Source organism: Ostrea edulis, chromosome 5, assembly GCF_947568905.1.
Source record: "Ostrea edulis chromosome 5, xbOstEdul1.1, whole genome shotgun sequence".
Lineage (NCBI taxonomy): Eukaryota > Metazoa > Mollusca > Bivalvia > Ostreida > Ostreidae > Ostrea > Ostrea edulis.
Genome location: NC_079168.1, coordinates 32,783,425 through 32,809,109, shown reverse-complemented (window position 1 = coordinate 32,809,109; position 25,685 = coordinate 32,783,425). Strand labels below are relative to the sequence as shown.

At 35.5% G+C, this 25,685-nt stretch overlaps 3 protein-coding genes and 1 long non-coding RNA gene across 5 annotated transcripts in view; 2 read left to right on the top strand and 2 right to left on the bottom strand.

Moving 5' to 3' along the window:
* LOC125649283 (vacuolar protein sorting-associated protein 33B-like) overlaps nucleotides 1–15,840 on the top strand; it is a 43,502-nt gene extending 27,662 nt beyond the window's left edge. For both annotated transcript variants that reach the window (XM_056165819.1, XM_056165817.1), the window contains 2 exons: nucleotides 13,770–13,880; nucleotides 15,348–15,840. In XM_056165819.1, the coding sequence (XP_056021794.1) occupies nucleotides 13,770–13,880; nucleotides 15,348–15,430 (194 nt within the window). In that variant the 3' untranslated portion in view covers nucleotides 15,431–15,840. The remainder of the gene's footprint in view (nucleotides 1–13,769; nucleotides 13,881–15,347) is intronic.
* Nucleotides 10,158–12,262, bottom strand: LOC130054858 (tripartite motif-containing protein 45-like). The gene has a single exon (XM_056165820.1). It carries the CDS (start codon nucleotides 12,192–12,194, stop codon nucleotides 10,326–10,328), a length of 1,869 nt encoding a protein of 622 aa, XP_056021795.1. The 5' UTR covers nucleotides 12,195–12,262; the 3' UTR covers nucleotides 10,158–10,325.
* A 2,050-nt stretch (nucleotides 15,841–17,890) lies between the features above and the next one.
* On the bottom strand, nucleotides 17,891–20,653 carry LOC125649284 (tripartite motif-containing protein 45-like). The gene has a single exon (XM_048876720.2). It carries the CDS (start codon nucleotides 19,950–19,952, stop codon nucleotides 18,072–18,074), a length of 1,881 nt encoding a protein of 626 aa, XP_048732677.2. The 5' UTR covers nucleotides 19,953–20,653; the 3' UTR covers nucleotides 17,891–18,071.
* A 568-nt stretch (nucleotides 20,654–21,221) lies between these two features.
* LOC130054857 (uncharacterized) lies at nucleotides 21,222–24,218 on the top strand. The gene is made up of 4 exons (XR_008803192.1): nucleotides 21,222–21,280; nucleotides 21,553–21,663; nucleotides 21,973–22,071; nucleotides 23,187–24,218. It is a non-coding gene; the product is annotated as an uncharacterized LOC130054857 (long non-coding RNA).
* Nucleotides 24,219–25,685: the final 1,467 nt, after the last annotated feature.

The window sequence follows — 25,685 nt, the reverse complement described above, 5'->3', positions numbered from 1 at the left end:
TTTGTGCTAAATTGAAAAATATCCTTTGTTTGAACAATCATTCTGAGTTCTTTTACCAACTAAATTGCAGAAATATGACCAAAGAAACTTTAACATTAAGTTTTAGCATTCCATTTCTTTATATAACCTTTTGAAAACCTTGAGTGTGGTGTTCTTACATTCATATAATATGTGTACAGTTGTTACTAGTAAGTGGGTAAGACACTGAAACCACAATCTGTAGATATTTACAAGTGTTGTTAATGGTGTAAAGGTTACTATAATAATAATAATAATGTGCGGCATTTAAATAGCGCATTATATAATTTGTAAAATTTACTCTAAGCGCTTTAAAAATGTAAAATGTAAAACATGATAAGATTAATCAGAGCATAAAATATAACATCCAAATAAAATAAAAAATTTAAACATTACGAGTTCATGCGACAAACCAGCCTTTACTTTAAAAAAGAATATATTACAAAATATGGTTATAAGATTTCCTAAAAAGATGTTTTGAGGTTTGTCTTAAAACTTTTGACAGTGCCACACGAACGGATGTCTATCGGTAAACTGTTCCATAGTGTGGCAGCTGTTACATCAAACCTTCGATCTTCATAGGTCTTTGTACGAACGCGGGTTTTTTCTAGCAATCGTGAATTGCATGAACGCAGAGATCGTTTTGGTTCGTACACAGTGATGAGGTCGCTGATATAGGCCGGTGCCAATCCGTTTAGTGCCTTGTATGTGTGTAGTAAAATCTTGTATTCAACACGGGAATCAACTGGAAGCCAGTGCAAGGACACAAGCACCAGTGATATATGGTCATGCTTCCTGACCGGGGCAACAAGTCGAGCTGCTGAGTTTTGGATTGTCTGTAGCCTGCTCAGATCTGTTTGGGGTAGCCCTTTAAATAGTGCATTTCCATAGTCTAAGCGTGATAACATAAGAGAACATACAAGTGTCTTGCAGGCGTCATCATTGATGAAAGAACGAATCCGTGCAATATTTCGTAGATGATAATAACAAGAACAAGAGATGGAACTAATATGATTTTTAAAAGAAAGTACACTGTCGAAGAAAACACCAAGGTTTCGAACACAGTCCGAGTTGGAAACAGTGGTATTTCCAAAAGACAGTTGAAAAGATGGTGAAACGTTTGAATGTTTCGAAGTAAACACTATAAATTCAGTTTTTTCTTCGTTTAATTTCAGCAGGTTGACGTTCATCCAAGATTTTATATCTGCTAAGCATTCCTGTAGCCGCGATGAGATAGCATTCCATGTATCTGTAGGTCTAAAAACTAAGTATGCCTGGGTATCGTCAGCATAGCAATGATACATGATATGATGTCTGCGGCAGATTTCACCAATCGGTTTTGCAAACATTGCATAAAGTCTTGGTCCCAGAACTGACCCTTGAGGCACTCCATATGGAAGCAGAAAGTCCTTAGACTTTGCAGTTCCTACAACCACTTTCTGACTACGACCAATTAAGTAAGATTTGATCCATGTAAGTGCAGCACTGCTGAAAGATCTACCATCACCAAGGCAACACAAGAACCTTTATCCAATGCTGTCACAATATCGTGGTGTACCCTTAGAAGAGCTGTTTCTGTTGAGTGACAAGGACGATATGCAGACTGGGCCACGTCATTTAGGTTGTTTGAATCTATATGGTGCCCTATGCGAGCTGATACCACTCTTTCCAAAATTTTGGAAAGAAATGAGAGGTTTGAGACAGGTCTGTTGTTCCGTAACGAGTCTGGCTCCAATCCTGCTTTCTTTAATAACGGACGTACAATGGCTTCTTTGAAGGAAGATGGAAATATACATTCATTCAAAGATTTGTTCACTATTTCTGCAAAAATAGGTAGCACAGATTCTAAAATGGATTTCAGAAGTGTTGTAGGGATTGGATCAATTTCACATGATTTTGATGAAGCCGATGAGATGATCATGCGAACTTCAGATTCTGTTACTAAACTGAAATTGCATAGCCGTTCTGCATCAAATTGAACATCAGCATAGAATGGATCTATAGTATTCATGCTGTTGTTATTGCACAAGTTTACCCTGATGGTTTGGATCTTATCCGAGAAAAAAATTTCCAAATTTATTTGCGAGGGTTCCGGAACAATGATGTACAGGCAAAGCTCTGTAATTGAATAATTGAAGATTGAAGATAATTGAATCTTGATAAGTTTATAAAAAGGATTTAGAAAAGTGGTGGTTTTCAATTAATTATATAGTAAAATAAATAAAAGTTGACTCATTTATGGGACTATGCTGTATGTAACATGATGACGAGGAGCCCATTGTGAAAATATTCCATTTGACCGATGTATCATTGTATGTGATGGTTTTACTATTTAATTCAGTATATACTTGTATATGCATACTCGAGATTCTAATTTCGTTTTCAATGTTTTCAGCATATTTATATAAGAGACATATACAATGTTTGCATGTCTCAGTTTAGAAGTAACCAGCGGCTAATAAGAAAATTCGTTCATTCACCATTGGAAATAAGCAAGTGAGCTTTCATGGGTTACCCTTAGGTGTAAATAAATGCCACGATACTGTGATAACCACTATGTGTTTATTTAGGTCAAATTTCTAGTGTGATTTAAATTGCATAATATTTTAAGATCATACTAGAAATGGATATATGTATTTATATTTGTACCATTGCTGTGGTGTTTTCCTTCTATAAAACACCGGTGTACAATAACTGGAGATGCATCAGTGGACGGAACCATAATTTTCAAATTTTCAAAACTGCTGCGTGAAGAAATTATTGAACACCACCTGACAATTTCAACATATTCCATATATGTATTGTATGTGTAACACCTCATGTATTCACTGTGTGTGTGGCACCTCATGTATTCACTGTGTGTGTGGCACCTCATGTATGTACTGTGTGTGTGAAAACTGAAACTGTTTTTATTTGATTTAACGCCTAATTTTACACAAAGTATTCAATGGCGTTGTACATGCATAATATAAAAAGCTTTAAAAGAATAAACAATACATCATATACATGCAAACACACTCTACATATACTAAACTAAAAACATGTACATTAAAACTGTCTAAACAAATGTGTTTTCAATTTGGCTTTAAAAGTGTGTAAAGATTTGGACTGTCTTATTTCAGCCGGTAAACTGTTCCACAGTCTCAGACCAATGGTTCCGAAACTTCTATCACTGAAAGTTTTACGCCTGTTAAAAGGAACAATGTAGCAACTCTCAGAAGATTGAGCGGAGCGCAACTTTTTATTTGGTACCTGTTTCGTTAAAAGTTCTGTTCAATACAATGGCGCTTCGCCCACATGACACTTATACATAAAGGTCAATAATTTAAATGATATTATAGAATTCTAGAATGTGGTACCTCATTATTTACAGTGTGTGGTACCTCATTATGTACTGTGTGTGATACCTCATTATGTACTGTATGTGGTACCTCATTATGTACTGTGTGTGTGTGGTACCTCATTATGTACTGTGTGTGGTACCTCATTATGTACTGTGTGTGGTACCTCATGCATGTACTGTGTGTGTGGTACCTCATGCATGTACAGTGTGTGTGTGGTACCTCATGCATGTACAGTGTGTGTGTGGTACCTCATGCATGTACTGTGTGTGGTACCTCATGTATGTACTGTGTGTGGTAACTCATGTATGTACTGTGTGTGTAGGGTAGCTCATGTATGCACCGTGTGTGGTAACTCATGCATGTACTGTGTGTGTGATACCTCATGTATGTACTGTGTGTGTGTTACCTCATGTATGAACTGTGTGTGGCACCTCATGTATGTACTGTGTGTGTGGTACCTCATGTATATACTGTGTGTGGTACGTCATGTATGTACTGTGTGTGTGTAGTAGCTCAAATATGTAGTGTGTGTGTGTAGTACCTCATGTATGTAGTGTGTGTGTGGTACGTCATGTATGTACTGTGTGTGGCACCTCATGTATGTAGTGTGTGTGTGGTACCTCATGTATATACTGTGTGTGGCACTTCATGCATGTACTGTGTGTGTGATACCTCATGTATGTACTGTGTGTGGTAACTCATGCATGTACTGTGTGTGTGATACCTCATGTATGTACTGCGTGTGTGTTACCTCATGTATGAACTGTGTGTGGCACCTCATGTATGTAGTGTGTGTGTGGTACCTCATGTATATACTGTGTGTGGCACTTCATGTATGTACTGTGTGTGTGTAGTACCTCATGTATGTAGTGTGTGTGTGGTACGTCATGTATGTACTGTGTGTGGCACCTCATGTATGTACTGTGTGTGGTACCTCATGTAAGTACTGTGTGTAAATGTATAATGTCACATGACTGTATGTACACGATATTCGCGTATTCGTTCCCATATCACACAACTTTCATTATTTTTGTATTACATGAAAAATAGGAAATTTGAAATTGCCTCATTATTCCCTCTCCCAACTCGGCAACAATTATACCTTGCCACTGTGTATGTGGTAATTTAGGATTTTAGGGCAGATGAAGAAATTTCATTTAATATAAAAATGTCAAAATTTCCATTCTTGGGAAAACTTGTGAAAGGAACATCCACCAAAATGTAAAAGGAGGAAAACATTTACATCGCAATTATTTATAAAAGGAATGCATCTCTGAATTTCCAGATCTACAGTACACCATACCAAATAAGAATAAGTTGTCAAGAGAAACAAATGTAAAATACATTTCCCTTGGACTGATATTCCTTGTGGTAAGGAGAGTTATATTGCATGGTAGATTTGTGATAATTTTGTTATTGACTTGACAGGTAAATCAGCACGACAAGATCGCCCGGTCAGTAAAGTTGTCCTCGTCTATTTCTTGGGAGGTTGTACTCACTCTGAAATAACGGCCCTCCGATTCCTCGGTAAACTCAAAGGTAAGAAATAGTTTTAACATTTGTAAAGCTCACATTAATGAAAAAGACAGATTTCTTTCGGATTAAAACTGTAATAAATTGATATGAGATCTGAATCCTGAATTATTTGTAATTACTGTGGTATTGATTGGTTCGTTTGACACGTACATTTGTATTTTGTCTTGAATACAGTCTACTTTAAATAAATCAATATTCAGGGAACGACCTGAAGTATTCATTATATCCAAAGTTTATTGTAACCGATGTTGAACTATATATATAATATATTATCCAGGGGTTTATTTATACTTTAATATAACAGATAGTTCAATGTAAGTAACTTCAATATAAGTGTAGACTTTGTTTTGTAACTACAGATGTCATTCTAAAATATGGATGAGATTTTTGTACATTGAAACATTCAAACTGTGTATTTTGTTGAGGTACAGTAAGACATGTTTATAACGAATTCACGTTTATTGCGGAGTAATACTTATTCCCTATGATAAGAAAATAACGAAAAATTCATTGGATATAACGAGGTTATAATGAACTGTTTTTGGCTGGCCCTGAAGGTTTGCTACAACCATGTTTTACTGTATTTGAAACGACCCGTTTCTTCCTCAGGACAAATGAAATAAAATGACTAATACACACAAATAACACTAGCACTAAAACCACACTAAATCTACAAAATTACTTACTCTGCAAATTACATATTTATTATGCCCGCCTTCAAAGAACAGGGGCATATTGGTTTGCACCTGTCGGTCGGTCGATCGGTAGGTCGGTCGGTCGGTCGGTATACCACATGTTGTCCGCTCAATATCTTGAGAACCATTCACTTGATCGTAATGATATTTCATATGTTGGTTGGTTATGAAAAGAAGAGGTCCCCTATTGTTTCTCAGGTCAAAAGGTTAAAGGTCAAGGGTCAATCTAATCTGGACATAGGAACATACTGTCCACTCAATATCTTGAGAACCCTTTGCTTGACAGACATCAGACTTGGTACAGTGGTACATCGTAAGAAGTAAATGACCCATATTGATTTTGAGGTCACATGGTCAAAGGTCAAACTGGACATAGGAATAAATTAACCTCTCAATGTCTCAAGAATCCTTAGCTTGACAGACATCAAACTTGGTACAGTGGTACATCTTCAGGAGAAGATTACCACTATTGAATTTGAAGTCACATGGTCAAAGGTTAATGGTCAAACTGGACATAGGAATATACTGTCTGTTCAATATCTTGAGAACCCTGTGCTTGACAGACATCAAACTTGGTACAATGGTACATCATCAGGAGATGACACCTATTGATTTTGAGGTCACATAGTCAAAGGTCAAGGGTCAAACTCACATAGGAATATACTGTCCGCTCAATATCTTGAGAACCCTTTCCTTGACAGACATCAAACTTGGTACACTGGTACATCTTCAGGAGAAGATGACCCCTATTGATTTTCAGATCACATGGTCAAAGGTCAAGGGTGAAACTGGATATTGGAATATACTGTCTGCTCAATATCTTGAGAATCCTTTGCTTGACAGACATCATACTTGGTACACTGGTACATCTTCAGGAGTTGACGACCCCTATTGATTTTTAGGTCACATGGTCAATCCACTCTTGACATAAGAAGATATTGTCTGCTCAATATTTTGAATTGATGATACTACTCTCAATTAAATGATGTGTGTGTGTGTAACCCTTTTCAATTTTGCACCATGGGGGGCATATGTGTTTTACAAACATCTCTTGTTGTTTTTGGCTTGTTAATCACTGTTTTCTAGGGAGAGAATTAGGACACATCCTTTTTATCTAATGGACTGACCTACAATCATGTACATTTGTGTATATATGTAGTTATATACCCATTCCCACCCTTCTGTCATAATTAAGTTTTCAATTCATTGTCTCTGCGACAGATGCACATATTCAACTGAAATTTTGTATATAGATACATCATAAGAATATCAAGGTCATGTATTTGTTTGGTTTACTGGTTGAATGATTTTTGACAGTTATGCTCCTTGAATCAAGAAAATTTCAAACAATTCAAAGTCTCCATTTAATTATCACTTTGGCCATACATGAACATTTTGAAATAATATTTGGTATATAATTATAAATTACATCCTGAAAATATCTAGGTCAAGTTTATATTTTGTTCTAGTCAAATAAGTTTTGGAAAAGTTGAGCCACTTGAACTTTGAATTTTTTTTAACAATTCAGTTTCCATTCATTATCTCCGTCATACAGGGAAATTTTGAATTGAAATCTGGGATATAAATACAACATGGTCAAAAATGTATATGGGGCAGTTGGATAATTTTTAGCAGAGTTATGGCCTTTAGACGGGGTATTCATGTCGCTCTGATACATCTAGTTTACATAAGGGGTAAATGAAAAGTTTCTTTGTATTGTGAGAGTCAGACAGGTTAGCCAGCTTAGCTGATAGAGCACCTGACCAGAGATTCAAGGTACCCGGATTGGAATCCCGGTCTGGTCCGTCGCATTTTCTCTCTTCTTGTCACAGTTAATCACTCAGTGATTTATCTACAGTTACTGAACCATTGTGACTGGTAGTGACTCAGTGATTTATCTACAGTTACTGAACCATTGTGACTGTAGTTACTCAGTGATTTATGTACTGTTACTGAACCATTGTGACTGGTAGTGACTCAGTGATTTATCTACAGTTACTGAACCATTGTGACTGGTAGTGACTCAGTGATTTATCTACAGTTACTGAACCATTGTGACTGTAGTTACTCAGTGATTTATCTACAGTTACTGAACCATTGTGACTGTAGTTACTCAGTGATTGATCTACAGTTACTGAACCATTGTGACTGGTAGTGACTCAGTGATTTATCTACAGTTACTGAACCATTGTGACTGGTAGTGACTCAGTGATTTATCTACAGTTACTGAACCATTGTGACTGTAGTTACTCAGTGATTTATCTACAGTTACTGAACCATTGTGACTGTAGTGACTCAGTGATTTATCTACAGTTACTGAACCATTGTGACTGGTAGTGACTCAGTGATTTATCTACAGTTACTGAACCATTGTGACTGGTAGTGACTCAGTGATTTATCTACAGTTACTGAACCATTGTGACTGTAGTTACTCAGTGATTTATCTACAGTTACTGAACCATTGTGACTGGTAGTTACTTAGTGATTTATCTACAGTTACTGAACCATTGTGACTGGTAGTGACTCAGTGATTTATCTACAGTTACTGAACCATTGTGACTGGTAGTGACTCAGTGATTTATCTACAGTTTCTGAACCATTGTGACAGGTAGTTATTCAGTGATTTAACTCCAGTTAAGTGACTTCACAATTCATTTGGATAGGGAAATTAATATATTGGTACTGACTGAAAAGTTGGACTCACGATTGCAAAATAAATTCCAGAAAGAGAGTACAAGAGAGAGAGAGAGAGAGAGAGAGAGAGAGAGAGAGAGAATCGCACAAGCCCTTTTAAGGAGAGGGGTGCATTCATACTCTGCTTTGAAAAGTGTTTAACACTATCCAATAAAAATATTGGAAAATAGTATATATATTTATCTCTAGTTACCATTAATAGTATGCTATTGGGGTGTACATTTTTATCCTCAATCTGTTTTCTATGAAGGCTTTTATTCATATAGTTAGGGATCAAAACCCTTAACATTTCCAAAAATGGCACCCATTATGGGAAATCCAAAGGATTCATACATCCCTCTGAATACTCCTGGCTCTGTGCCTGCATATGTTATGTACTTGTTATTTTCTAGAATGTGGCCCTATGATGCAATCAATTGAAATATGAAAGTAATGACTTATAAATCATTATTATAAGTTTAACATCAATTGTAAGTTGTTTTAATTGTTTTTCTTCAAGTGTGAGATGCAGGTTTATGTTTATCAAACTGTTTTTTAGTTTGATTGTAAAACTTTCAAAAATGCTGTGCAAGGTGAAGATAACGAACAGTGATCAATCTCATAACTCCTATAAGCAATACAGAATAGATAGTTGGGCAAACACGGACCTCCTGGACATACCAGAGGTGGGATCAGATGCCTAGGAGGAGTAATCATCCCCTGTTGACCGGTCACAACCGCCGTGAGCCCTATATCCTGATCAGGTAAACGGAGTTATCCGCAGTCAAAATCAGTGTGCCAGGAACGGCTTAACAATCCGTATGAAACACGTCAGACAGTATTTGACCCAATGATAGGTTGTATTGACGCACGGGATCGTTATAACGACCATAGAATTTGCGAAATGTTGACTTCAATCGAGACTGTTGAAACCCCTGTACCATCAAATTGTTTGTCAGTAGCTTGCCTCGATTTAAAAACTGACTATACGCAGAACAAGCTCTTGCATATCGAATCAGTTGAGATATATGAACACCATATGCAGGTGATAATGGAATATTGCTACATAAATATGGGAAGTTGATGGAGAAGCTGAAATCATCCCGTTTGTCATACAGTTGAGTTATAAGTTTGCCGTTAATGTCTACTTTCAATAAAATATCTAAGTATGAAGCAGAAATGGACGACTCTGTGGTGTCCTTTATTTCGAGCTCACAGGGATATATCAAATCGACATATGAATGAAAGTTATTATTGTTAATAGACAAAACGTCATCGATATATCGAAATGTCGAATTGAAGGCCACAGCGAGAGATTTTTTCTCTCAGCAGCACAATAAAACACAATAATAAAGTAATGAATATTTTAAAAAACAGATTTTTAAATTAGAAAATGTTACTTGTTTTTTGTGCATAGGAAGATGTAAAGAACCTATAAACTTATGGTGTAGTACATACAAGTTGGTTCTATTTAACTTGGCCCTGCCCTAGAGTCAGAACCTCTACCCCAGAGATCATGAAATTTACAATTTTAGTAGAAGCCTCGAATTCCTGCCCTACATAACTATGCAGTTTTTCTTGCACGTGTGCAGTTGTAGAGAAGACTTGCAAATTGGTCAATTTATGGTAGTTTTGTCCCCAAGTGGCCGGGGGTGCAGGAGTCCTGAAACTTGCAGTTTATGCCACTCCATCCCTAAGGTGCTTCATATACAAAATTTCAAAAGAATTGGAAGGTTTATCCGGTAGCTATCAAGAAGTTCAAAATGCAATGGATGATGGTGGATGCAGAACAATAGCAATAGGTCACCTGAATGACTGAGGGGGGCCTAATTCCTTACATTCAAATGAACTTCCGAGATAAAACATATCTCATTAGAATAAAGTAAGAAAATTTTGTCTATAATTTTATTTCCGTTTTATATATCAAATGAGTAAATACAGTATGATCAATTGAAAGAAGAAAAAATATGCATGTTATTGTCTTTCTGTCTTTTGACTTCAAACCAAAATTCAGAAGGAGACCTTCAACTTTCATTTCAGCAATCACTCGGTGAAAGTTTCATGCAATAAATTCAAATATTTTCACCCGTCCCCCTGCCTCACCGACAAAGAATCTGTGCGTGTTCTCCTGGAATTTAATACATTGTGGCTCCCTCACGTCATTCAGAATTCTTAACTTTTTACCGGTCTGTGAGAGTATGTGTATATTGTTGCTGCTGTTACCATTCAAATATATATTCCCAATCCTGTCCACTGTTAATCCATATGGATGTTGTAATTCTGTATCACTGTACGTGAACAAGACATTTCCTTCTCTGTCCTGTTTCCAGACTTTGTGTTTGGAGTAACTCGAATAAATGATATTTTCTTCCATATCTACTGCTACATCGTACAATCCTTTTACATCGCTTGAACTCCTACATTTTCGAAAATCCGCACTTAATACTTCTAGAACATTTATAGAACCTAATGCAATAGTGTTGCCTGACTGTGCTATTCCACGGCACTCAATATCAACTTCAACAGTTTTTGTTGTGTTGAATGTATCAATACTAATAACTAAAACTTTCTTTTTTTTTGGAAGTGTTACATAAATATCATTTTCTTCGTTGACACAAATATCCCATGGAGAACCTCGCAGAGGCATCTTTCTCAGAATCTCCCCATCTGTTCTACAGTGAACGAGTTTCTTGTTTATATTATCAGCCAGTACTAATTCCCCATTCTGGAGATAAACCCCTCCTGTAAAACTAGCACCATCAATCGTAAATTCAGAAATCACGTTGATTTCAGCATTTTCTATATCAATTTCATCTAGCATTACAGGGCTTTTGTGTTCATTTGTGGTAATTTCTGCAAGCAAAGGTAACTTCATCAATTTCTTAACGTCATCTTGTATCTTGGCTTGAATTCCAAATCTGAGCTGAGACATTTCCATTTCTCTCAAAGTTTGAAATATTCGTTCCATTTTGGTATAAGACAATGCGACAATTGTTTTTAGTGACCCATCAGTCAATAAATTTTTCCCGAATATTTCTTTCCAATGGCGAAGATAACATTGCCTCTGTTCGAAATTGTTGATTGATTTTTGAAGCTTTGCTTTAGCATCTTTGGTTGCTTTTCCTACTTCGTTTAAATGTTGTTCTTCCAGCTTTGTTACAGTTTCAATAATGGCTGCTTTCGCTCCCGAAATTTCTTCCCCTAACTTGTCGGCTACATCTTCGATTTCTTGGATGTTGGCTCTCTCTTCAGTAATAACCTTTTCTAACATGACTTCAAGTCGATCGACATCATCTCGCAAGCGTTTTACTTTCCCAGGTTTTATTACTTTATCGGTCGCTTCCTCTATCGAACAAATGCTTTTACATTTACCGTGTTCTGTTGTAACACAGAGGACACAACATGGTGCGAGATGACTTTCACAAAACATTTCAATTTTTCGCCCCTCGTGATCCTCGCACATGTCCAGTGAGGAGGTAGAAGTAGAAGGAATAGCCCCTTCAGTGAAAGGAACTATTTCATGATTTCTAGAAGGTTTGAATTTTTTGTGCCACTGAAGACACTCCTCGCACAAAGCCTCGGAGCAGTCTCTGCACCAACCACTAGCAGGTTTGTCGTCTCCATCAATGTTACAAGGCTCGCATTTATTTGTAACGGAACTCATAAATCGGTTTTCTGGAAATCTGTCAGCCCATTCTTCTGAAGTGAACTGGCCAACATTACCAGGCGCGGAGACGAACGTTCTACACAGTGGACATGGAAATCCGAGTGGTAGACTGCAGTGCGCACACGACGACTTGATGTGTGACAGTAGACACGGATGACAGAAAGTGTGTGTGCACGGTAAATACCTTGGTGATTTGTAACGTTCCAAACAAATAGAACATACCGTCATATCAGAATGGGTGTTTGAAGTGACAGTGGCCATAACGTCCTAAATCATGCTTTAGCACGAAATCAAAACGAAAGTTGAATTGTTTGAAATCAATTTGTAATTTTGAGTCCGATATAATTATTCACTGTAGCTAGCTACCCAGAGTTATCGTTCCTTACACTCACATTTTGGGCTGTACAAAGGCATCTTCACTAGCCAAGAGTTTTATGGGGAGCGTAGTGGACAAAAAACCTTTATCTAGTGAAGATACAACAAAGATGAAAACACAACTTAAAAAATGATACATGGGATAAAATCAGTTTTACTGGATACAAAAACCGCCATTCCAAGCTGAAGAAAAAATACATGGGATAAAATAGGTTTTGCTGGGGGAAAGAAAACCCATTCAAAGAACAGACAATATAGGACTGATGTACAGAGTGGTGCCATAAATGTGTCAACTTTCATGTTCGCTAAATTGAAAAATATTCTTTGTTTAAGCAATCATTCTGAGTTCTTTTACTAACAATTACAGAAATATGACCAAAGAAACTTTAACATCAACTTTTAGCATTTCATTTCTTTATATAATCCTTTGTATATAAGAGTTAAACGAAAACCTTGAGTGTGGTGTTCTTACATTCATATGATATGTGTACAGTTGTTTTGTGGGTAAGACACTAAAACCACAAACTGTAGATGTTAATGGTGTAAAACTTAGTATAATGGAATATTGATAAGTTTATAAAAAAGGATTTAGAAAAGTGGTTGTTTTCAATGAATTACATTGTATATAGTAAAATATGGCACGACACTGTACATGTATATAAGATGATGACGAGAAATCAGTTGGGAAAATATTTCATGTGACCAATGTATCACTGTTCGTTATCTTCACCTTGCATTGTTTACTATTTATTTCAGTATATACTTATATATGCATCCACGAGATTCTAATTTCGTTTTCAATGTTTTAGGCATATTGTATTAGAGACCTATACAATGTTTGCATGTCTTTGTTCCGAAGTAACCAACAACCAAAAAGAAAATTCGTTCATTTCCCATTGGAAATAAGCACGTGAGCTTTCATGGGATATCCTCATGTATGTACTGTGTGTGGTACCTCATATATATGTACTGTGTGTGTTGCACCTCATGTATGTACTGTGTGTAAATGTATGCCACATGACTATGAATGCGATATTCGCGTGTTCACTCCAATATCACAACTTTCATTATTTTTGTATTACATGAAAAATAGGAAATTTGAAATTGACTGATTATTCTATCTTCCAGGTTCAAATTTGGCAACAGTTATACCTTGGTACTCTGTATCTTGTAATTTTGGATTTTAAGGTAAATGAAGAAATTTCATCTAATATAAAAATGTCAAAATTTCCATTCTTGGGAAAATTCGTGAAAGGAGAAAAACATTTACATCGCAATTCTTTATAAAAGGAATGTATTTCTGAATTACCAGATCTACAGTAAACCATACTAAATAAAAATAAGCACAGTTGTCAAGAGAAACAAATGTAAAATACATTTCCCTTGGACTGATATTCCTTGTGGTAAGGAGAGTTATATTGCATGGTAGATTTGTGATAAATTTTGTTATTGACTTGACAGGTAAATCAGCACGACAAGATCGCCCGGTCAGTAAAGTTGTTCTCGTCTATTTCTTGGGAGGTTGTACTCACTCTGAAATAACGGCCCTCCGATTCCTCGGTAAACTCAAAGGTGAGAAATAGTTTTAACATTTCTAAAGCTCACATTCATGAAAAAGACAGATTTCTTTCAGATTAAACCTGGCATTTTTGTTAGTAAACTGTAATGAATTGATATGAGATCTAAATCCTGATTACTTTGTAATTACTGTGGCATTGATTGGTTCGTTTGACACGTACATTTGTATTTTGTCTTGCATACAGTCTACTCTAGATAAATTAAAATTCAGGCAACAACTTGAAGTGTTCATTATATCGAAAGTTTAATATAAACGATGTTAAACTATATATATAATGTTATTTGGGATTTATTTATACTTCAATATAACTGTAAGTTCAATATAGTTGGCTTCATTATAAGTAGAGTAGACTGTGTTTTGTGACTACAGATGAAATTCTATTCTGCTAAGTCATGGATGAGATTTCTGTTCATTGAAACATTTGTTAAGGTACAGTAAAACACGTTTATAACGAATTCACGTTTATTGCGGAGTAATACCTATTCCCTTATGGTAAGAAAATAACGAAAAATTCACTGGATATAACGAAGTTTGGTTATAATGAACTGTTTTTTGGCTGGCCCTGAAGGTTTGCTATAACGGTGTTTTACTGTATTTGAAATGACCCGTCTCTTGCTCAGGACAAATGAAATAAGATAATACAATAATAATAATATAACATACATTGTGTTTTCTTTAAATTCATCAGATGACTAAAGACACACAAATAACACTAGCACTAAAACTACACTAAATCTACAAAATTATTTACCCTGCAAATACCATGTTCTGCCTTGCTAATCAATGTTTTCTAGGGAGCGAATTAGGACACATCCCTTTCGTTTGATGATCTGATCCACAATCAATACATATTATATAATATACTTTAGTGTGTATATATAGTTACCCATTTCCATCCTGTCGTTATGCCCCTTGTGTCAAGAAAATTTCGAACAATTCAAAGTCTCTGCTTATCACTTTGGTCATACATGAATATTTTGAAATGAAATTTAGTATATAGATTACATCCTGAAAATATCCAGATCAAGTTTGTATTTTGTTCTAGTGGATTAAAATTGGAAAAGTTGGACCCCTTGGACTTTTGAAAAGTTTTTAACAATTCAGTTTCCATTCATTATCTCCGTCATACAGGGATATTTTGAATTGAAATTTGGGATATAAATACATCATTGTCAAGTACGTATATGGGGGCAGTTGGATGATTGTTGACAGAGTTATGGCCCTTAGACATGCCCTTATTCATGTCGCTCAGAGTCAGATACATCTATAGTTTGCATAAGGGTTAAATGAAAAGTTTCTTTGTATTGTGAGAGTCAGACAGGTTAGCTAGCTCAGTTTATAGAGCACCTGACCAGAGATTTAAAGAGCCCGGATTTGAATCCCGGTCTGGTCCGTTGCATTTTCTCCCTTCTTGTCACAGTTAACTACAGTTCTAAAATACCAATTTTCTCTGTTGACAGGTTACGTATTCATCATAGCCACCACAGCAATCATCAACAGCGCCACCATGCTGGAGTCTGTCATGGAGAGACCACCCATATAATTCATCGTCATATAGATTATCGTTTTATAGTTAATAATTTTTGTCATACTTTATCATCGTCATTTAGACTTATTTTTGTCAGTAACTGTATTTAAACTGTATAGATTGTAAGTGACTTCGTTTGAGTTGAAGCGCTGAGCAATATCAATAATTACACTGAACCATTGTGACTGGTAGTCACTCACTCGATCATCTGCAGTTAAGTGACTTCACGATTCATTTGGATGGGGAGTTTAATATATTGGTACTGTGAGACTGAAAAATTAGACTCCGATTGGAAAAACATTCAGAAAGAGAGTGCAAGAGAGAGAGAGAGAGAATAGCACAAACCCTTTTAAGCAGAGGGGTGCATTCACACACTGCATTAAAAATTGTTTAATGCTATCCAATAAAAATTATTGGAAAATTAATTATTTTTATTTATCTTTAGTAGTTATGATATTGGGGTATTTATTTTTACCCACAATCAGAGCTCTTATTTCATATAGTTAGGGATCAAATCCTTTAACATTTCCAAAAATGACAACCATTATGGGAAATCCAAAGGATTCACTCACCCCTCTGAATATACTCCAGGCTGTGTGCCTGCATGTACACTTCTTATTTTGTTCTAGAATGTGGCCCTATGATGCAATTAATTGAAATATGAAAGTAAGGGCTCATAAATTATCATTATAAGCTTACCATCTATTGTAGATGTAGTAATTTGTTTGTTAATAGAGTAATTTGTTTTTCTTCAAGTGTGAAATGTAGGTCTCTGTCAATCAGGCTGTTTTTTGGTTTAATTTAATTTGTGAAATTTTTCAAAATTCTGTGCAAGCAGCACAACACAGTAAGAAAGTAATGAATATTTCAACAAATTGTTTTCTTGATCAGTAAATGTCACTGCTATGGTTGGTTGATCAGTAAATGTTACTGCTATGGTTGGTTGATCGGTACATGTTACTGCTATGGTTGGTTGATCAGTAAATGTCACTGCTATGGTTGGTTGATCAGTAAATGTTACTGCTATGGTTGGTTGATCAGTACATGTTACTGCTATGGTTGGTTGATCAGTAAATGTCACTGCTATGGTTGGTTGATCAGTAAATGTCACTGCTATGGTTGGTTGATCAGTACACATTACTGCTATGGTTGGTTGATCAGTAAATGTCACTGCTATGGTTGGTTGATCAGTAAATGTCACTGCTATGGTTGGTTCTTTGTACAGAGGAAGACAGGGATGGGGTCAATTACATTGAAAATGTAATTAAATACTTTAAATTATATTGATGATTTTGTCAATTACTTGCAATTACAATGATTTTAATCAATGTATTTAATTACTCTAAATTACTTTGAAGAATATAATTAAATACATTTCAATTACTTAAGTTTATTTCAAAATGTCTTGGAAGACTTGACCGCGAAGCCTGCTATGATTTGTCTTCAAGCCTTTTGAGGGATTAAAATTCTGCTAAAAAATGGCTATTTCCAGATGCATTTTCTAGGACATCAAATTCATCCAGTACATTTAAAAGTCATGTTTAGTTCTAAATTATCTGAATGAAGTGAACTCCTGCTCGGGTATTTTTTTTTTTTACTTGTGTCTTTGTACTGCAGGTATGAGAGGGGTGAACACCTGAACACAATTAGCCCTTCACCTATAGCCCTGGGCACTGTGGCCACACTGCATCAAGTTTATAGACATAGGGAGACATCTAATTATTGCATAAACATCCTATGACAAACAGTAGATCAGTCTAACACCATTATTATCAGACACTTTCATTCCATCATTTTCAGTTTGAATTAAAAATATAATTTAAAATACTTGACTTTTTATAAAATGTATTTAAATACATTCAATTACTTGTAATTGAAAGCAAAGTCAATTACAAATATATCCAATTGCTTTATAAAAATGTATTTAAATACAGCAAATTACAATTACATTTTTCAATTACCCCATCCCTGGAGGAAGATGTAAAGGATCTCTAGACTTATGACATATTAGTTGGTTCTATTTTATTTGCCCCCGCCCTGAAGTCAGAACCTCTACCCCAGAGATAATGAAATTTACAATTTTAGTAGAGGTCTCGAATTCCTGCCCTGCATGATTATGCAGTTCTTCTTACACCTGTGCAGTTGTAGATAAGATTTGGGAATATTGGTCGATATTTGACTGTTTTTGCCCTGCTCCTAAGGGCCCCGAAGGTGTAGGACCCTAAAATTTACAGCTTATGCCATGTACCCCATCCCAAAGGTGCTTCATATACAAATTTCAAAAGAATTGGAAGGGTAGCTATCAAGAAGTTCAAATTGTTTAAATGTTGGCACGCAATTGATGATGATGGACGCAGAATAATAGCAATAGGTCACCTGGGTGACTCCCTGGGGGTGGGGGCAGCTAAATTCCTTATATTCACATGTACTTCCGAGATAAACTTATATCACCTCATTAAAATGAAAGTAAGAACATTTTGTGTATAATTTCATTTCCGTTTTATACTCCATATATAGGATCATTTAGGAGGCTATAATGAGTACATACAGTATGATCAATTGAAAGAAGAAAGGTGCATGTTATTGTGTCTTTTGACTTCAGACAAAAATTCAGAAGGAGACCTTCAACTTTCAATTCAGCAATCAGGTAATAACCTCATACAACAAATTCAAATATTTTCACCCGTTCCCCTGCCTCACCAACAAAGAATCTGTGCGTGTTCTCCTGGAATTTAATACACTGTGGCTCCCTCACGTCATTCAGAATTCTTAACTTTTTACCAGTCTGTGAGAGTATGTGTATATTGTTGCTGCTTTTACCATTCACATATATATTTCCAACCCTGTCCACTGTTAATCCATATGGATATTGTAATTCTGTATCTCTGTATGTGAACAAGACATTTCCTTCTCTGTCCTGTTTCCAGACTTTATGTTTGGTGTAACTCGAATAAATGATATTTTCCTCCATATCTACTGCTACATCGTACAATCCTGTTACATCGCTTGAACTACATTTTCGAAAATCCGCACTTAATACTTCTAGAACATTTATACAACCTAATGCAATAGTGTTGCCTGACTGTGCTATTCCACGGCACTCAATATCAACTTCAACAGTTTTTGTTGTGTTGAATGTATCAATACTAATAACTAAAACTTTCTTTTTTTTAGGAAGTGTTACATACATATCATTTTCTTCGTTGACACAAATATCCCATGGAGAACCTTTCAGAGGTATCTTTCTCAGAATCTCCCCATCTGTTCTACAGTGAACGAGTCTCTTGTTTTTATGATCAGCCAGTACTAATTCCCCATTCTGGAGATAAACCCCTCCTGTAAAATTAGCACCATCAATCGTAAATTCAGAAATCGCGTTGATTTCAGCATTTTCTATATCAATTTCATCTAGCATTACAGGGCTTTTGTGTTCATTTGTGGTAATTTCTGCAAGCAAAGGTAACTTCATCAATTTCTTAACGTCATCTTGTATCTTGGCTTGAATTCCAAATCTGAGCTGAGACATTTCCATTTCTCTCAAAGTTTGAAATATTCGTTCCATTTTGGTATAAGACAATGCGACAATTGTTTTTGGTGACCCATCAGTGAATAAATTTTTCCCGAGTATTTCTTTCCAATGGCGAAGATAACATTCCCTCTGTTCGAAAGTGTTGATTGATTTTTGAAGTTTTGCTTTAGCATCTTTGGTTGCTTTTCCTACTTCGTTTAAATGTTGTTCCTCCAGCTTTGTTACAGTTTCAATAATGGCTGCTTTTGCTCTCGAAATTTCTTCTCCTAACTTGTTAGCTACATCTTCAATTTCTTGGATGTTGGCTTTCTCTGCAGTAATAACCTTTTCTAACATGACTTCAAGTCGATCGACATCATCTCGCAAGCGTTTTACTTTCCCAGGTTTTATTACTTTATCGGTCGCTTCCTCTATCGAACAAATGCTTTTACATCTACCATGTTCTGTTGTAACACAGAGGACACAACATGGTGCGAGATGACTTTCACAAAACATTTCAATTTTTCGCCCCTCGTGATCCTCGCACATGTCCAGTGATGGGGTAGAAGTAGAAGGAATAGCCCCTTCAGTGAGAGGAACTATTTCATGATTTCTGGAACGTTTGAATTTTTTGTGCCACTGAAGACACTCCTCGCACAAAGCCTCCGAGCAGTCTCTGCACCAACCACTAGCAGGTTTGTTGTCTCCACCAATGTCACAAGGCTCGCATTGATTTGCAACGGAACTCATGAATTGGTTTTCTGGAAATCTGTCTGCCCATTCTTCTGGAGTGAACTGGCCAACATTACCAGGCGCGGAGACGAATGTTCTACACAGCGGGCATGGAAATCCGAGCGGTAGACTGCAGTCCGCACACGACGACTTGATGTGTGACAGTAGACACGGATGACAGAAAGTGTGTGTGCACGGTAAATACCTTGGTGATTTGTAATGTTCCAAACAAATAGAACATACCGTCAAATCACAATGGATGTTTGAAGTGACAGTGGCCATAACGTCGTAAATCATGCTTTAGCACGAAATCAAAACAAAAGTTGAATTTTTTGAAATCAATTTGTAATTTTGAGCCCGATGTAATTATTCACGGTAGCTAGCTACCCAGAGTTATCGTTCCTTACACTCACATTTTGGGCTGTACAAAGGCATCTTCACTAGCCAAGGGTTTTATGGGGAACGGAGTGGACCGAAAACCCTTATCTAGTGAAGATGCTACAAGGATGAAAACGCAACTAAAAAAATGATACATGGGATAAAATCAGTTTTACTGGATAAAAAAAAACCCCACCATTCCAAACCGAAGAAAAAATACTTGGGATAAAATAGGTTTTGCTGGGGAAAGAAAACCCATTCAAAGAACAGACAATATAGGACTGATGTACAGCGTGGTGCCATAAATGTGTCAACTTTCATGTTCGCTAAATTGAAAAAATATTCTTTGTTTGAACAATCATTCTGAGTTCTTTTACTAACAATTACAGAAATATGACCAAAGAAACTTTAACATCAACTTTTAGCATTTCATTTCTTTATATAATCCTTTGTATATAAGAGTTAAACGAAAACCTTGAGTGTGGTGTTCTTACATTCATATGATATGTGTACAGTTGTTTAGTGGGTAAGACACTAAAACCACAAACTGTAGATATTTACAAGTGTTGTTAATGCTGTAAAAGTTACTCTAATTGAATCTTGATAAGTTTATAAAAAGGATTTAGAAAAGTGGTTGTTTTCAATGAATTACATTGTATATAGTAAAATATGGCACGACGCTGTACATGTATATAATATGATGACGAGAAATCAGTTGGGAAAATATTTCATGTGACCGATGTATCACTGTTCGTTATCTTCACCTTGCATTGTTTACTATTTATTTCAGTATATACTTTTATATGCATCCACGAGATTCTAATTTCGTTTTCAATGTTTTAGGCATATTGTATTAGAGACCTATACAATGTTTGCATGTCTTTGTTCCGAAGTAACCAACAACCAAAAAGAAAATTCGTTCATTTCCCATTGGAAATAAGCACGTGAGCTTTCATGGGATATCCTCATGTATGTACTGTGTGTGGTACCTCATATATGTGTATTGGGTGTGTAGTACCTCATGTATGTACTGTGTGTGTTGCACCTCATGTATGTACTGTGTGTAAATGTATGCCACATGACTATGAATGCGATATTCGCGTGTTCACTCCAATATCACAACTTTCATTATTTTTGTATTACATGAAAAATAGGAAATTTGAAATTGACTGATTATTCTATCTTCCAGGTTCAAATTTGGCAAGTTATACCTTGGTACTGTGTATTTTGTAATTTTGGATTTTAAGGTAGGTGAAGAAATTTCATCTAATATAAAAATGTCAAAATTTCCATTCTTGGGAAAATTCGTGAAAGGAGAAAAACATTTACATCGCAATTCTTTATAAAAGGAATGTATTTCTGAATTACCAGATCTACAGTAAACCATACTAAATAAAAATAAGCACAGTTGTCAAGAGAAACAAATGTAAAATACATTTCCTTAGGACTAGTATTCCTTGTGGTAAGGAGAGTTATATTGCATGGTAGATTTGTGATAATTTTGTTATTGACTTGACAGGTAAATCAGCACGACAAGATCGCCCGGTCAGTAAAGTTGTCCTCGTCTATTTCTTGGGAGGTTGTACTCACTCTGAAATAGCGGCCCTCCGATTCCTTGGTAAACTCAAAGGTGAGAAATAGTTTTAACATTTGTAAAGCTCACATTTATGAAAAAGACAGAGTTCTTTCGGATTAAAACTGGGTTTTTGTTAGTAAACTCTAATGAATTGATACGAGATGTAATTCTGAATTATTTGTAATTACTGTGGTATTGATTGGTTTGTTTGACACGTACATTTGCATTTTGTCTTGAATACAGTCTACTTTAAATAAATCAATATTCAGGGAACGACCTGAAGTATTCATTATATCCAAAGTTTATTGTAACCGATGTTAAAAGAAATAATATTATTTGGGATTTATTTATACTTCAATATAGGTGGCTTCGTTATAAGTGAAGTAGACTGTGTTTTGTGACTACAGATGAAATTCTGCTAAGACACGGATGAGATTTATCTACATTGAAACATTTGTTGAGGTACAGGAAAAATGTTTATAACGAATTCACGTTTATTGTGGAGTAATATTCATTCCCCTAGGATAAAAAAATAACGAAAAACTTATTGGATATAACGAAGTTTGCTTGTAATGAACTGTTTTTGACTGGCCCTGAAGGTTTGCTATAACCATGTTTTACTGTATTTAAAACGACCCGTCTCTTGCTCGGGACAAATTAAATAAGACGGCTAAAGACACACAAATAACACTAGCACTAAAACTACATTAAATCTGCAAAATCATTTACCCTGTAAATACCATGTTTATTATTTTTGGCTTGCTAATCCCTGTTTTCTAGGGAGCAAATTAGGACACATTCTTTTTGTCGAAATGGGCTGTATGTATATACTGCATGTAGTTATATACCCATTCCCACCCTTCTGTCATAATTAAGTTTTCAATTCATTATCTCTCCGATAGATTCACATAGTCAACTGAAATTTGGTATATCGATACATCATAAGAATATCCAGGTCATGTTTTTGTTTTGGTTTACTGGTTGAATGATTTTTGACAGAGTTATGCTCCTTGTATCAAGAAAATTTCGAACAATTCAAAGTATCTGCTTATCACTTTGGTCATACATGAAGATTTTGAAATGAAATTTGGTATATAGATTACATCCTGAAAATATCCAGGTCAAGTTTGTATTTTGTTCTTGTCGAATAATTTTTGGAAAAGTTGAGCCATATGGACTTTTGAAATATTTTAAACAATTCAGTTTCCATTCATTATCTCCGTCATACAGGGAAATTTTAAATTGAAATCTGGGATATAAATACATCATTGTCAAGTATGTATATGGGGCAGTTGGATGATTGTTGACAGAGTTATGGCCCTTAGACATGTCCTTATTCGTGTCGCTCAGATACATCTAGTTTGCATAAGGGTTAAATGAAAAGTTTCTTTGTATTGTGAGAGTCAGACAGGTTAGCTAGCTCAGTTTGTAGAGCACCTGACCAGAGATTTAAAGAGCCCGGATTTGAATCCCGGTCTGATCCGTTGCATTTTCTCCCTTCTTGTCACAGTTAAGTACAGTTCTAAAATACACAGTTAACTATACAGTTCTAAAATACCGATTTTCTCTGTTGACAGGTTACGTCTTTATCATAGCCACCACAGCAATCATCAACAGCGTCACCATGCTGGAGTCCGTCATGGAGAGACCACCCATATAATTCATCATATAGATTGTTGTTATGTAGTTAATCATTTTTGTCATATAATTTATCATCGTCATATAGACTGTTATTTTTGTCAATAACTGTATTTAAACTGTATAGATTGTAAGTGACTTCGTTTGAGTGAAGCATTGAGCAATGTCAATAATTACACTGAACCATTGTGACTGGTTGTCACTCAGTGATTTAACTCCAGTTACTGAACCATTGGGACTGGTAGTGACTCTGTCATTTATCTCCAGTTACTGAACCATTGGGACTGGTAGTTACTCAGTGATTTATCTACAGTTAAGTGACTATCCACAATTCATTTGGATGGGAGTTTAATATATTGGTACTGTCAGACTGAAAAATTAGACTCCGATTGCAAAAAATTCCAGGAAGAGAGTGCAAGAGAGAATCGCACAAGCCCTTTTAAGCAGAGGGGTGTATTCGTACACTGCGTTGAAAATTGTTTAATACTATCCAATAAAAAATATTGGAAAATAGTATATTTATTTATCTCTAGTAGTTATCATTACGTTATTGGGGTATTCATTTTTACCCACAATCTGTTTTCTATCAAATCTCTTATTTCATATAGTTAGGGATAAAAACCCTTAACATTCCAAAAATGAAAACCATTAAGGAAAATCCAAGGGATTCACACACCCCTCTGAAAACTCCTGGCTCTGTGCCTACATATGCACTTCCTATTTTGTTCTAGAATGTTGCCCTATGATGCAATTATTTAAAATATGAAAGTAATGGCTCATAAATTTTCATTATAAGCTTACCATCTATTGTAGATGTAGTAAGTTGTTTGTTGATAGAGTAATTGTTTTTCTTCAAGTGTGAAATGTAGGTCTCTGTTGATGAAACTGATTTTTGGTTTGATTTGTGAAAATGTTTAAAATTATGTGCAAGCAATACAACACAGTAATAAAGTAATGAATATTTCAACAAATTGTTTTCTTAATAAGTAAATGTTACTGCTATGGTTGGTTCTTTGTACAGAGGAAGACAGGGATGGGGTTAATTACTCTTAATTATATTGATGATTTTGTCAATTACTTGCAATTACATTGATTTTAACCATGGTAATTTTACTCTAAATTACTTTGAAGAATATAATTAAATACATTTCAATTACTTAAGTTTATTTCAAAATATCTTGGAAGACTTGACCGTCAAGCCTGCTTTGATTTGTCTTCCAAGCTTTTTGAGGGATTCTGCTTAAAGAAAAGTCTTTGAAATTTTCAGATGCATTTTCTGGGACATCAAATTCATTCAGTACATTTTAAGTCATGTTTAATTCTAAATTATCTGAATGAAGTGAACTCTGGCTTGGGTACTTTTTCTACTTGTGTCTTTGTACTCAGGTATGAGAGGGGTGCACACCTGAACACAATTAGCCCTTCACCTATAGCCCTGGACACTGTGGCCATGCTGCATCAAGTAAATAGACATCTGATTATTGCATAAACACCCCATGACAAACAGTAAAACAGTCTAACACCATTATTATCAGACAATTTCATTCTATCATTTTCAGACTTTTAAGTTTGAATAAAAAATGTAAATGAAAATACTTGACTCTTTTGGAATGTATTTATTCAATTACTTGTAATTAAAAGCAAAGTCAATTACAAATACATCCAATTACTTTATAAAAAAGTATTTTAAAAATACAGCTAATTACAATTACATTTTTCAATTACCCCATCCCTGGAGGGAGATGTAAAGGATCTCTAGACTTGTGATGTAGTACATACTAGTTGGTTCTATATAACTTGGCCCTGCCCCGGAGTCAGAACCTCTACCCCAGAGATCATGAAATTTACAATTTTAGTACAAGCCTCGAATTCCTGCCCTGCATGACCATGCAGTTTGTCTTACACCTGTGCAGTTGTAGAGAACTCAGAAGATTTGTGAATATTGGTCAATTTGTGGCAGTTTTCGCCTTGATCCTAAGGGCCCCGAGGGTGTAGGACCGGAAAATTTAAAGTTTAAGCCACCCCATCCCAAAGGTGCTTCATATACAAAATTTCAAAAGAATTGAAAGGGTAGCTATCATGAAGAAGTTCAAATTGTTTAAATCTTAACGCACAATTGATGATGGACGAACAATAATAGCAATAGGTCACCTGGGTGACTCCTGGGAGTGGGGCAGCTAAATTCCTTATATTCACTTGTACTTCCGCGATAAACTTCTATCATCTCAATAGAATAAAGTAAGAACATTTTGTCTATAATTTTATTTCCGTTTTATATATTAAATGAGTAAATACAGTATGATCAATTGAAAGAAGAAAAAATATGCATGTTATTGTCTTTGTTTCTTTTGACTTCAAACTAAAACTCAGAAGGAGACCTTCAACTTTCATTTCAGCAATCACTCGGTGAAAGTTTCATGCAATAAATTCAAATATTT